Source organism: Vigna unguiculata, chromosome 4 (genome assembly GCF_004118075.2).
Source record: "Vigna unguiculata cultivar IT97K-499-35 chromosome 4, ASM411807v1, whole genome shotgun sequence".
NCBI classification, from domain to species: Eukaryota; Viridiplantae; Streptophyta; class Magnoliopsida; order Fabales; family Fabaceae; genus Vigna; species Vigna unguiculata.
Genome location: NC_040282.1, coordinates 7,895,324 through 7,910,064, shown reverse-complemented (window position 1 = coordinate 7,910,064; position 14,741 = coordinate 7,895,324). Strand labels below are relative to the sequence as shown.

At 35.8% G+C, this 14,741-nt stretch overlaps 1 protein-coding gene across 1 annotated transcript; it reads left to right on the top strand.

Annotated features, from left to right (window-relative positions):
- Positions 1 to 9,450: 9,450 nt before the first annotated feature.
- LOC114181007 (stress-induced protein KIN2-like) lies at positions 9,451 to 10,119 on the top strand. Its single transcript, XM_028067317.1, has 3 exons — positions 9,451 to 9,548; positions 9,641 to 9,709; positions 9,887 to 10,119. The coding sequence occupies exons 1-3, from the start codon at positions 9,495 to 9,497 to the stop codon at positions 9,959 to 9,961; spliced, it is 198 nt and encodes a 65-aa protein (XP_027923118.1). The 5' UTR covers positions 9,451 to 9,494; the 3' UTR covers positions 9,962 to 10,119.
- The last annotated feature ends 4,622 nt before the right edge of the window (positions 10,120 to 14,741 follow it).

Below are 14,741 nucleotides of genomic sequence, written 5' to 3'. Positions count from 1 at the left end.
CAAGCTATGTTTTCTCCTAGATTAGTAGACATCATCAAAATTGATCTTCGTTTATGGAAGAAAGGCTCCCCCTGCCAACAAAAATAGCATATTTCAAACATTCATAAAAATCCTAAACATACAATTACAGACTCTCTAGACTCAATTATTCGGATTTATGCATTGATTCAGACATAAGAAGTTATGCATTTGTCATAAAAGTAGATTGCGACAAAGGTCCTGACCCCACTTGGCTTAACTAACATGAATCAATTTGTCTCGACAAGGTAAGTTACTTATGGCATCGCCAAATTAGTGGTTCCACCCCTAATCCCGTCACAGGAACCTTCTTCAACTCTCACCACCTAGGCCACAACACTCTATATGAGTTTGTAAACCTAGTACAGTATGTGATAGCTTTTGACCAACACATACCCCTAACCAATGCATAACATTCTATTAGCAAGGATTTGCACTTCCTCCTTAGAAGAACAATCCTTATACAACAAACAATTCAAATCAACTTTTCAAATTCCATTCCATTAAGATCCATTTTCACTCTCTTAAAACCATCACACTTCCTTAGAACACAATTCACAACTCTTTTCACCAATATTTCCACTAATACACTACTCATTATCATAATATAACTTTTCCCAAATAAGTTTACGAATACCATAACAAGATTCCACAAATTATAAATGAAATCATTTCACCATCTTAGCATGTCTTACTCTGCATATCATACACATTTATCATTCTTAAAACACATACTTTAATATCAAGATCAACCCAAGACCACAACACTACATAAGAACCTACTAATTCATCAAATAGGAATACCCTTCATAAAAGAGAAACCTAAAATATAGCACAACATAAGAAATTAACTAGTCTAACTACCAACATCAAATCGAAGATCCCACCAATCAAAATGAAGAATCACGTGTATATGATCAGCTGTAACAACGTCCAACGATGTATGAGAAACAAAAATTTGGGATAAACTGAGCCTATTTAATTGACTAATTGGGCACCTTTTCTTTAGTGTTTTTGATTGCAAATGGTTTTAGAGAGTTCAAAATTGATACTCAATCACTAAAAACTCATATTCAAACCTTTCCCCAAATCAAGACCAAACACAAATCAAATATCAAACAGTTCAACATACAACTTATCAATTCAACAAATGTTCATAAGTTTTTGTGTTTCTTGACTCAACTAGTGCCATATAACCATTACAAATCTCATAGAGCCATTCTCATTCAATCAAGTACTAGTTGCAAACCAATCAAACACCAAAATCCACTTGAAATCAAAATCAAACACATTCAAGCAGTGATCATACATAACTAGACAGATTCAACAACACAACCACACTATATCAAAGCTTATTTTTTTAGCATGCATTACAACACAAAAATTTCCTAAACAAGAAAAAGGCTAGCTTCCCTTACCTGTAAAAGACAGTTGAAATAACTCTTAGAGCACCAAACAACTTCCCTTACCTTTAACCTGTCAGCTTGCCCTAAAACGGGACGGGTCACAGTATCTAGCCTGTTTATGGGTGGCGGGCCAGCCCGACCTGGCCCGTTTTTTGGCGGGCCATAGGTGGACCAGGCTGGCCCATTTTTTCATCCCTAACTAAAAACTTTTAATATTAAAATAATCGAGTTCCAGTATTTTTAAACTACTATCACTTCTAAATATCATTTTTCTTGGATTTACACAAGAAGATGTTCAATACATGCATTTTATATAAAAAAAAATTAATTAACTAGTCATATACATTTGGTATTTCAAAATATCAGGTGGTCTTTCAATTTATACATTTATTTCTTGTGTGGTTTAAAACCATAATGCTTGCGTACAATTTCATTTTGCAACCAAAACACAAAAGCTTATTTCATAATTTCAAAACCGAAGAGTTAAGTTTACAAAAGACCATAATATGAATGTTTTAAATTTTCTCCTTTTTTTTATAATTTTCATTGGCTTGTTCGTTGAGAGTTATGCATATAGCAATTCTTTTAAAACTTGATCATCATTCTTAACTGAAAATCTTGATCATGACCTACTTTTCCAAAAATCCTCAATTGCAAAAAAATTAAAGAATGGTCATATTACATTATCTTTTAAATTTCATAAAATACATCAAAACAACAATTATATCCATAATTTTTTTGCATCAATGATACAAAGTAGAAAATATAAGTGTCTATCAATTTTAGGAAGTATAACTATATATAACTTCAATTTTATAGATATTTAAAATAGAATTATCAACATCAACCCTAAGTCGCATATAGTTTTATCATTACATTCTGCATACAATCAAGAATAAGAACATATACAAATAAGAATTTATAACCATTATGAAATATGTTTACTTAGGTTGAGACTAACATATATATATATATATATATATATATATAAATATAAATATAAAAATCATGTGTCTACTTAGCTTAAGATTGACTATATAAATATATGACAAATTTTTTAATATGTAGTTATAGTAAGTTTCAATCCTTTAAACCTCTATTGACTCAAGAAACCTTTGATATGTCCAATAATATAAAAATCGGATGATACTTTCCTTACTCATACGCAATTATTCCATCATTGCACCGTGGCTCTAATTATAAATGTTAAAGTACAACTTAACATTATATCCAATGAAAAACATTTGAGATTATCTTCACTAGCCTAGGACTAAACAAAATAGAGCATAAAGGTAAACTTAATGTTCGTGTATGGCCGGGTACATCTAGGCCCAATAAGACAGAAATGGTCGGGATCACCCCGGCCCAAGTATGAGGCACATTCGTTGTGGCCCAGTCACTAGGGTACCTGCTTTTCACCTTTTCCCCAACACAACACAGAGGGCCCAATAAGTGTGATGGTCGGATATATCCCGGCCCCTTTTGGCCGTGTACATCCCACTCAATGATGTGACAAATAGAATATGGGATTATGGCGCAGAGGTACAAAGGAGCAGCGTGTAATCTCAGCCAAAAAAGAAGGAGTTGATATTTGGCGAAGTACAGACGGGCAAACCCCAAAAAAGGAAGGAGTTGATATTTGAGAAGTACAGACGGGCAAACCCCAAAAAGGAAGGAGTTGATCTTTGACAAAAGAACAAACGGACAAATCTCAGAATGGAAAGAGCTGATCTTTAACAAAGACACAGAAGAACAATCTCAACCAATAAGAAAAGAACCGATGCGTGCAACCTCAGTCGGAAAGGGAAAGAATCGATCCTCGAATACGAACGACCCGCAAATAATAATAATATGGCCATTAAGAAATTAGTATAAATTAAGGCCTAGTGAACATGTAAAGATATGCTTTTCTCACTAACCAATTACACCTCATATCGATCACTTTCTGACTTGAGCGTTGGAGTGCTTGCAGGTACCCCCACCCCCGAAGTGCAGACGGTAGGGAGATCCAGGAGGAGTCAAAGGAGGAACGGGAGGAGGTTCGACACAGAGGGTTCTTGAGATCGTCTGATTCCTCACCGAAATAGTACCGATCAGGTACAATTGGCGCCCACCGTGGGGCCAGACAATTCTCAAGAAGGATGGTGTCGACAAGAGTAGTAGTCGATCAAAATACAGTAGGAACGGAGATGCAACGAGAGATGAACCGCCAGTTGGAGGAATTGAGACGCAAGAACAAAGAAGAGATAAATGCCTTGAGAGAGGAGAACCAACGGTTGTGAAGGCAACTTGAGCAAAATTCCCAACAAAGGGAAGAATCTCACAGTAATGGAGAAGGAGAGGGCGACACAAGACGAGATGAATTCAGGGTACAGACCACCCCTTCGTGGACGGGATCATGGAGGTAGAACTTCCTGCAGCTGGAAAGGATTGACTATGAGCCAGTACGATGGCACTACTGATCTAGAGGAGCATGTGGACGTATTCACCACCCAAACAGGGTTGTACACTTCAGATGACGCAATTCTTTGTCGTGTGTTTCCAACGTCCCTGAAGGGTCTTGCACTCAACTGGTTCACACGATTACCACCTAACTCTATTGATTGTTTCGATACGTTGGTCACCCGTTTCGGCATTCAGTTCGCCACCAATAAGCCACACCATCTCACTTCTCTGGCGTTAGTAAATATACGACAGGAGAAGGGAGAATCTCTACGAGACTTTATGGAGCGCTTCGGGAAGATATCGTTGAATATCTCTAATCTAAATCCTGAGGTCGCCATGCACCACCTTGAAACAGCGTTAAAGCGTGGCCCGTTCGTTGACAGTCTGTGCAAGAAGCCCGTGAGCAATCTGGACGAGCTTCGAACCAGGGCAACCAAATTTATGCAGATGGAAGAATTAAAGGAGTTTCGCAGTATGACCCAATCAGACACTCGAGAAAAGAAATAAATTGACAGAGAAAGGGTGTTAGCGTCGCGACCTGACAGTAGGTTCAAGGACTCTAGACAACCAAAGTACAACAGGTACACACCCCTCGTGTCTAACAGAGCGAGAATTTTGGAGGAGGCCTTGAATGCCGACCTAATAGCAACCCCTCAAAGGGTCCCGACTCCCCCAAACGCGGATACCACTAAGCATTGTCGGTATCATCAGAATTATGGGCACACGACGGAGGATTGTTTTACCTTGAAAGATAAAATCGAAGAGCTTATACAAGCAGGACACCTAAGAAGATTTGTCAAACGAGAGGAAGGGGGATTCTCTTCCAGAGAAGAGCGAGAAGGTAGATATGAGGAGCGACCACGAAGAATGTCATGGTACCAGGAGAGGCGAGAAGAAGGCACCAGAAGGAGGGTTGAGCCCGAGAAAGATGATGAACAGGATGTGAGGGAGAAGCCATTGAGAGGGGTGATTAACTATATATCATGAGGCTTTGCAGGAGGCAGAGCCACTATGTCTGCGAGGAAAAAGTACGTCCGAGCAATCCAAAATGTCAATGTCGTATCTACATGTCCCTGGCGGCACATGCCACCCATCACATTCTGTGATGATGATTTTCAAGCCATTGACCCCCAACACGATGACCCAATGGTGATCTCAGTGGAGATTGAAGACTTTGCAATAAGTAAAACCTTGGTAGACCAGGGTAGTTCAATGGATATCCTGTACTGGGCACTTTCAAAAAGTTAAGAATTTCGGAAGTAGAAATCCAACAATACTCAGAGCCGATCATGGGCTTCTCAAGGGAGCGAGTGAATACAAAGGGCTACATTGATTTGTTCACCAAATTCGGAGCAGGGAGAACGACGCGAATAGTAAAAATTCGATACCTTATTGTTGACGCTCACACCTCTTATAATATTTTGCTAGGGAGACCTTCGTTGAACATGCTTGGTGCGGTGATATCCACATATCACTTAGCTATAAAATTTCTGTCAACTTCGAGAGACATAGTCATTGTACATGTAGACCAGTCAACTGCGCAGATGCTACGCAGACAACTTGAGAGGAAGACCCATACACCAAGTTGAGAGCCCAACACCGCTACAATACCGAAATCAAACCCAATTCTTTTCACCAGGGAAATCTAGTTTGGTGAATGGCAAGTGCTGCCCGGAAACATGAGGGGAAGTTCTCGCCCAACTGGGAATAGGGCCATTCTGTGTCAAGAAAGTTGTGGGTAAATACGCAGGTGTCTCTATTCCAACAACCTGGAACGCCTCACATTTGAAGTATTACAGTTAGTTTGTTAAATGCTTATTTTTTATTTTCAGACTTCTTACAAACGATTTGTGGTTGATTGCATGATAAGTGGTGTACTCTTTCATACCTTGATCTTTTTTTGAACCTAAGGAGGGTTTTGGTCAAGAAGGTTTTAATGAGGCATCGTAGCAATAAATAAAGCATAATTTTTCATTATTATTACTCTACGCTTACATTTTCCATCGCTGAACCACGCACACATTTAAATCAAGTGCATCAATCAAATACTTTCTTAGCATTCTCTTTATGGGAAAGGAAGCTTCATCAAACTAGATGATCCCCCCATATCTATATCAATGGGAAAAGAAGCTTCATCAAACCAAATGATCCCCTCATATCTGTATCAATGAGAAAGGAAGCTTCATCGCCCTAGATGATCCCCTCATATCTATATCAATGGGAAAGGAAGCTTCATCGCCCTAGATGATCCCCCCATATTGATAAAATAAATACGACAAAGATGACACATAACAACACACAAAAGCGGACTTACTAACCTAGTAGGGAAGAGGCCAGCCACATCTCGGCCAAGAATGGCCGGGTACATCTCGACCAAGACACATGTTGGCAGCGTCACAACCACATCCTAGCCAGGAATGGTCGGGTACATCTCGTCCAGTAATGGCTAGGTACATCTCGGCCAACCATACTCTTTCTTTCCTTCATACTTGATTTTACACATTTCAGCCTCTTGTTTCACTTCGTTCACTACGAGACTGGGGGGCTGGTGTTGGTGTATGGCCGGGTACATCCCGGCCCAATAAGACAGAAATGGCCGGGATCACCCCGGCCCAAGTATGAGGCACATTCGTTGTGGCCCAGTCACTCGGGTACCTGCTTTTCACCTTTTCTCAAACACAACACAGAGGGCCCAATAAGTGTGATGGCCAGATATATCCCGGCCCCTTTTGGCCGTGTACATCCCACCCAATGATGGGACAAATAGAATATGGGATTATGGCACAGAGGTACAAAGGAGCAGCACGTAATCTCAGCCAAAAAGGAAGGAGTTGATATTTGGCGAAGTACAGACGGGCAAACCCCAAAAAAGGAAGGAGTTGATATTTGAGAAGTACATACGGTCAAACCCCAAAAAGGAAGGAGTTGATCTTTCACAAAAGAACAGACAGACAAATCTTAGAATGGAAAGAGTTGATCTTTAACAAAGACACAGAAGAACAATCTTAGCCAATAAGGAAAGAACCGATGCGTGCAACCTCAGTCGGAAAGGGAAAGAATCGATCATCGAATACGAACGGCCCGCAAATAATAATAACAGGTCCATTAAGAAATTAGTATAGATTAAGGCCTAGTGAACAGGTAAAGGTATGCTTTTCTCACTAACCAATTACACCTCATATCGATCACTTTCTGACTTGAGCGTCGGAGTGCCTGCAGGTACCCCCACCCCCGGAGTGCAGACGGTAGGGAGATCCAAGAGGAGTCCAGGGAGGAACGGGAGGAGGTTCGACACAGAGGGTCCTTGAGATCGTCTGGTTTCGCACCAAAATAGTATCAATCAGGTACACTTAATATATTATGTACTATAACAATATAAATGAATTTCTATTGTAGTTGAAGAATCGTTATAGTAAAGTCACTTTCTATGTTGGATTTAAAATATGCCGTATAAAAAGTATTAAAAGATGACATTGACATGTCTTTCACCCTAGTTACAACGATTATAGAAAGGACCACTTTTCGTGGCATATATAGTTTTAGTCATTATATATTATTTTCTTTAACAGTTATATATAATGTCATAAAAAACATTTTTCTCTTAATATATATATATATATATATATTCAATTCTCTACGTGCATACCAAAAATTGCATTTTTTTCTTAATATTACAAGAAAATATTTGATTAGGAACCAATTTTAGTGACTAAAAATAATTAGTCAATATAGTGATCAATTTTTGTACTAATTTATAAACTAAAAATTATTGGTAACTAAAATAGTTTATTGGTCTCTAAATTGTCAATTAAAATAGTTTCTATTTTCAGTTAGTCTTTAAATTAGTCACTAACATTATTTACTAAGGTTTTGGCTACCAAAGAGATTAGTCTCTAAACTAGTCTCAAATTAGAAAAATGGTTACTAAATGGGTCTCTAAACATATCTTTTGGTCATAAAATTAGTCACTATTTAATAGTTTTCACTAGTGCAGATTTGACATCTTACTTCGCCTTATAGGCCTCGGTTACAGCTGAACCGAAGCCTATAAGGAGGCGGTGGCATTTTTGCAATTTCGTCAGGCTTTTGGCCTCGGGTCTTTAAGGACCGAGGCAATAAAGGGGGCTTTAGGCCTCGGTTACAAATGAACCGAAGCATATAAGGCAGCCCAATTTTCAAATTTTCAAAAATGCCACCAGCATCAGGCTTTTGGCCTCGGTTCTTTAAAGACCGAGGCAGTAAAGGGCGCTTTTGGCCTCGGTTATTAAATGAACCGAGGCCATAAAGTCAGCATCAGGCTTTTGGCCTCGGTTCTTTAAGGACCGAGGCAGTAAAGGGGGCTTTTGGCCCCGGTTATTAATTGAACCGAGGCCATAAAGTCTGTTAAAATTCCCAATTCGCGAATCCTAACTACTATTCATCGTCTCCCAAACTCTCTTCTCTCTGCGCGAATTTCTTCGCTCTACCACCACCATCACGCTCCGCCTCCGTCGCCGACCAGCATCTGCCATCAATAGTCGTGCGTCGTCGCCTCCGTCGCGCTGTCCAGGTTCACCGATTGCAAATCACCTCCCGATGCGGGTCAGTTCGAAAACTCTGCGCGAACTTCGCTGCCACCACCACCACCGCAGCTGCACCATTCACGGACCTCACAATGCATTGTGTTCTCTGCAACAGAACCAGTGACAACCATGGCAACACCTCGCACCACCGTGACCTGCCATCAGCACCTGCAATGAAACCAATGCATCCTCACACAACACCACCATGGGAGCGCGAGTCATCTTCACCAGACGTGCAATTTCGCACCACACAGATCCATGTGAAACAGCAGAAACCACTACAACAGCGCGTCATCATCACCACTGCAACGGTGAGCGAGAATGAGCCAAAACAGCAGCAGAAGCCATAGCCACCACTGCGAAGACGAAACAGACGCTATGGCTTCGGTTCTTTCAAACCCGAGGCAGAAAACAGACGCTATGGCCTCGGGTGATAACCGAGGCCAAAAGGAGGTGCCTTTTGGCCTCGCCCCAATATGCCTCGGTTCTAAAACCGAGGCAGAATCACGAAAGTAACCGGGGCCAAAAGCCCTCACTGCACTAGTGTTTCTTGTAGTGTAAAAGTATTTATTTATTTATTTATTCACTTCTCCGCTAGCACAACAGATAGCTTGTATAAAACATTTACTTCTATGGCAAAGATTTTCAAATAATATCTCAATGATTTAATACATAAATTATTCTAAACTTTACTAAAAGTCAATGTGATCAAAACATATAAAATTGTTAACTATACAAATTTTCTAATTCAATTATGATAAGACAAATACTTAAAAGAATATGTTCACTATCTTGAACCTCATCTCTTAATAAGACAACATATTTATTGATCACAAGGGCAAAAAACAATATTCAAAATTGGCTTGACAAGTGTCCTTAGAAACATAAGTGAAGGAGAAAAATGTGTGAATCATAATTGGTGCAAGAAAACAGGAGGAGAACAAACACTTGTTGAAAGATGCAACGTATTAAGAAACTATATAAACAACAACAAACAACGCGAAAGTATGCATCATAAAATTTAACACTAATTTACAACACTTGATTTTTCATTCAACACGAGATGGACTCCCAAAACGCGAGCTTCAATGCTGGGCAAGCCAAGGGCCAAGCTCAGGTCTACCTTTAACTTGTTCTCTTAGTAGCGTGTTGATGTTCATGCATGCACAATATTCATAAACCATTGACAAGCTTTTTATGGTATTACAGGAAAAGGCTAGCAACATGATGGACAAGGCTAGTGATGCTGCTCATTCTGCTCAAGACTCCATGCAACAGGTTCTTCTATGTTTTATTTCTCAACATTTATCCAAATCAAATCATGTCATAGCATTCATGTTTAATCCATTTTACAATAATGTTCTTATTGATATATGAATGTATTAGAGTTTTTCATGATTGTTGTATTAGAAATTAAGATGCATGATAAAAGTGAGTGTATTTTGTTGTGTATAGGGTGGACAACAAATGAAGGAAAAGGCACAAGGAGCTGCCGATTCTATCAAAAGTGCTTTGAATTCAATAAATTAATGAAGCTAAATGGATCATTTATTATGCTCGGCTTCCCTTCCATTCAATAAACTTTGTTCTTGTTTATCTACATATTTTGTAGAAACATATTCTTTTTTTATTTCAGATGTATTCATCTTTTTTCTATTTGTAGAAGCATCATTCCATTTTATTTCAAACGTAAGAATTTTCCTTTGATTTGGGAAACCAAATTGTTTAATGATGAAAGACTCAAAGTTTTTAATTTGAATGGTTCTAAAATATTTTAGAAACGCGCTGCTAACACCAAAAAGTTAGATCTAGCCATTTATATTCGAGTTCATGTCGAGTTCCTTTCAACAAACAAACAAGTTTATCTATCAGTTAAATTACTTCTCAATCCTACGATTTGCTTTAAATTCTATTAGGCAAACAATTTGGAATTTTGAGTGCAAGGCATTTGTTTTCCATTTGTTTTTTTGAAATGAATTGAAACATTTTTAACTTAATCAAATTACAATTGTAACTTGAAATATATATAAAAAAAAGTGCTCTTCAGTTTGATTTAACTTTTAATAGAAAAACTCACTTTAGTTTCTCATATAACCTGAAATGTTTTTCCGATTTAGACCGAAATGAGTGAGGTTACACATTTGTTTTATTATCTTAAAATTAAAAATTATAATATACTTAAATTAGTTTCTTAAATTAATAAAGTAAATAAATAACTAAGTCAAGAGAATTAAAAGTAGAACTCAATCATAAGAATTGTTTTCTTCTGTTAGACTAACGGTCTTCCTTAAACAGTTTACACTACAAGAATTCACGAGTTATAGTCAAAAATATTAGTGTTGGCTTAATCTTGAAAGCTACTGGAGTATGCAAAAATGACCCACACAAAATAAAATATTAAGCTTACCATTGACCAGCCCACACCAGATGTTTACATTAGCATCGGCTCAGGATGCTAATTGATCAATATCAAAATAAAATTAGGTTAAAATATATATTTTTTCCCAATTTTCCTTAAGTTTTGTCCAATAAGTCCTAATTTTGTTTTTGTATTTAAATAGGTCTCAATTTTTGTCAATTTTATTCATTTGGGTCATTTTTTGCTAACACTATTTAAATCATTGACGGTTATGAACAATAACTGTCACGTGTCACTACGTGATTTTTTAATTTATTTTTAATTTATTTTTAATTTATTTTAATTTTTTTTAAATGTCCACATGTCAACCCAACAATGTGTTACATGTCAAAATCAATGTTCTATATTTAGTTTGATTCCTATATTTGTTATTTTTGTTCAATTTAATCCAATTTTGTTTAAAATTGATTAATTTTGTCTCTATCGAAGATGTGACAAAATTTAATTTTTATGTTAAAGTTATAATGACATGAATTTTAATATATTATATAAAAATATTTAATAAAAAATGTGAATTTTAATATAAAAATTAAATTTGGTTTCAATTTGGAAAGGGACAAAATTGATTCATGTTAACATAAATTGGGACTAAATTGATAAAAATAACAAATATAGGGATCAAATTGAATATAGAACATTGACTTTAACACGTAGCACGCTGTTGGGTTAACACGCAGACATTTAAAAAAATATTAAAAAATAAATAAAAAAACCACGAAGTGGCATGTGGCAGTCACTATTCATGGTCGTTAATGATGTAAACGGTGTTAGCAAAAAAGATCCAATTGAACAAAATTTACGAAAATTTGGACCTATTTGAACATAAAAATAAAATTAGGACTTATTTAATAAAACTTGACGAAAATTAGGATAAAAAAAATATTTTAACCAAGAAATTAAATAAAAAATTATATGATTTCCTAGGTGAAGGAAGGGAACACTATTTTATCTTAAACGAGCATCAACTAAAAGATGTTTCTACGTAATTTTTAAAATAATAAAGAAATATCTAAATTTTGTTTAATAGTAAGCGTTGTCTAGGAAGGTAAAAATATTAAGGTTAAATTATATTTTTAGTCTCCATTTTTGTAGCAAAATATCGATTTGGTCCCTCTATTTTTATTTATCTTAATTTGTTCTCTATTTTGGAAAATTTAAATCAGTAACATTGTTTAAAGGGTGCCATGTGTTAGTTTTTGATTTTTTTTTTAAACTTTTATTTTTAATTTTTATGGTTATTTTTAATTTTTTTTAAAAAATTAAACAAATTACCATGTGGCAAGCTGAAATCAAGTCACGCGACAATATCATTGTGATGTGGTAGTGATAGTGTCACATGTCACTATTATGTTAGGTGTCATTTTCTCATTCTTAATTTGGTTCCTGTATTTTTATTTTTGTTTCAATTTAGTCTCAAATTTTGTAAAAATTGAGTAATTTTATCCATCTCTTAATTGAAATCAAATTTAATTTTTATATAAATATTTTTAACAAGATTGAGTTTATAATTGAACTTTGTTTAAAATTGTTTTAAAATTGTTAATAAAAAATGATACTAATACGAAAAAAATTCAATAAATTATATTGATATTTTATTACATTATACTTTAATATTATTTTTTATTTGAATTTAAATTTTAAATGATTGTATATTTTTAAAATTTGTTAAGTTCAATAATTTCTATACAAATGTTTGAGTTGGTGTAAAAATAACAATTATATAAATTCAAATGTAAAATTTTAAAATAATTTTAACTAGTTTATATAAAAATTGGAAAAAAAATTGGAAAACAATTTTAAATAAAGTTGAATGTGAAACACATTTAAATAAACTTAGTTTTGTTCAAAATATATTACAAAAATATGAATTTGAATAAAAATATCAAATTTAATAAAAATATTCGTATAACATTTATACAAAAGTTAATTTTTGTTTCAATTTGGAGATGACGAAAATGCATAATTTTTAAAAAAAATTGGAACTAAATTGAGACAAAATAAAAATATAGGGACCAAATTGAGAATGGAGAAATGACACTTAGCATAATAGTGACACATGGCAATTTTTTTAAAAAATAAAAAATAAAAAAAAAAATAAAAAAATCAAGAACTGTCACAAGGCACCTCTTTAGCACGGTTACTGCACCACTAATAGAAAGGGCTTGATTGCATCAAATTTTCCAAAATAAAGACTAAATTGAGATAAATAAAAATAGAGAGATCAAATCGATATTTTGCTACGAAAATGGGGACCAAATGCATAATTTAACCAAATATTAAAAAAATATAATAAAATATTTTTCATCAACTAACGTTGAGAGAAAAAATAGAAAAGTAAAATAATACGAGACACAAAAAGAAATAGTAATAATAATTTTTATAAATAAGGGTGTCAGTTAGTTGACACAAGATAATAAAAATAAAGAAAAAAGTATTTATTTGATTGAGATGAGTTTGCTTGATTTAAAAAGTATTATTTTATATAGTGTTGTCGGTGATGACCGACGACCTAAAGAAGTAGGTGGGAATTTCATGCTCTGACCCTAAAGACAAAGTGGGGCGATCTCGGGTTCGCCCTAAAGGCGTAGTGGGATCGTATTCATGGCTTCGATGTTGGAGGTCGTGGTTAGTAGACATTGTGTTAGGGAAGAAACATAAAGGCTCTGTTAAAGGGAGAACCAACCTCCTAAGAAATAGCAAGAGAGAGAAATTGAAATGGATATTTTGATATCGTTCATTCATTCAACAAAACGTTTATATAACAAACCCTTAATCGAAAACAAGCACCCAAAAGCATTATACCCTTTTAGCTAAAGGACAAAAGACTATTTCTAACAATTATCAGACTTCCATTCTAATGGACATAGAGTCCTCGATCATTGGGCCTTTTAGTCACTCTCTTAGGCCTAGAACCAACTACCCTTTTCTCATTTCATGGGCTTAGGGTGAAAATTGAGCCTCGTCATCTAGCCTAGTTGTTGAAGGCATAACAATACTACCCTCATTGAAAAGGACCTTGTCCTCAAGGTCAAATAATTTTTGTAGTTCTTCCTAGACCTCCCATGCAGTATCCTCCGGTGACAACCCATACCATTGCACAAGAACCTAACGTCTTGGTAAATTATTAGTAACAACAAACTTGGTATCCATAATGAGCATTGGTGAAACAACATGGTTATTGTTGAATATAGTGGAGGAAGAGTATCAAGTTGTTGAGGAGGAGAGCCTTTATTAAGCTTCAACATAGAACAATGAAATACTTTATGAATACGGGAAGAAGGAGGCAATGCCAATCGATAAGCAATAGGCCCCACCTTGTCCAAAATTTGGAAGGGGCCATAAAAGCACTTAGATAACTTGTGATATTTTTCTCCGATAAGGGTGATTTGACGATACGGCCTTAATTTGACATATACTCATGAATCAACATTAAAATCCACCTCTCTTCTATGCTAGTCAACTATCTTTTTCATACGCATTTGTGTTTTCCTCAATTTTCTATGGAGAAAGGTCAAGAGCTCCTCACGAGTGATAAGTAAGGAATCTGTATCAACTACGAAAGATGTACCAATGACATATTAAGGAATGGAAGGTGGGAGCTTACCATAAATAATTTGGAAGGGGGTCAACCCAAAACGTGAATGGGTGGAAGTATTGTAATGGAATTCCACCCATTGAAGAAAACGGGTCCATAGTGATGGCTTATAGTACGTGTAAGCCCGTAGATATTGCTCAATGGTACGATTCATCACTTCTGTTTATTGGTATGAACTCATGCGCAAAACTGTATCACTTAATTTAAATAATTGTTTCCAAAAGTTGCTAATGAATAGTGGGTGACGGTCATATACAATGCTTCTTGGGAACGCATGATGTTTGCACACAATAGAA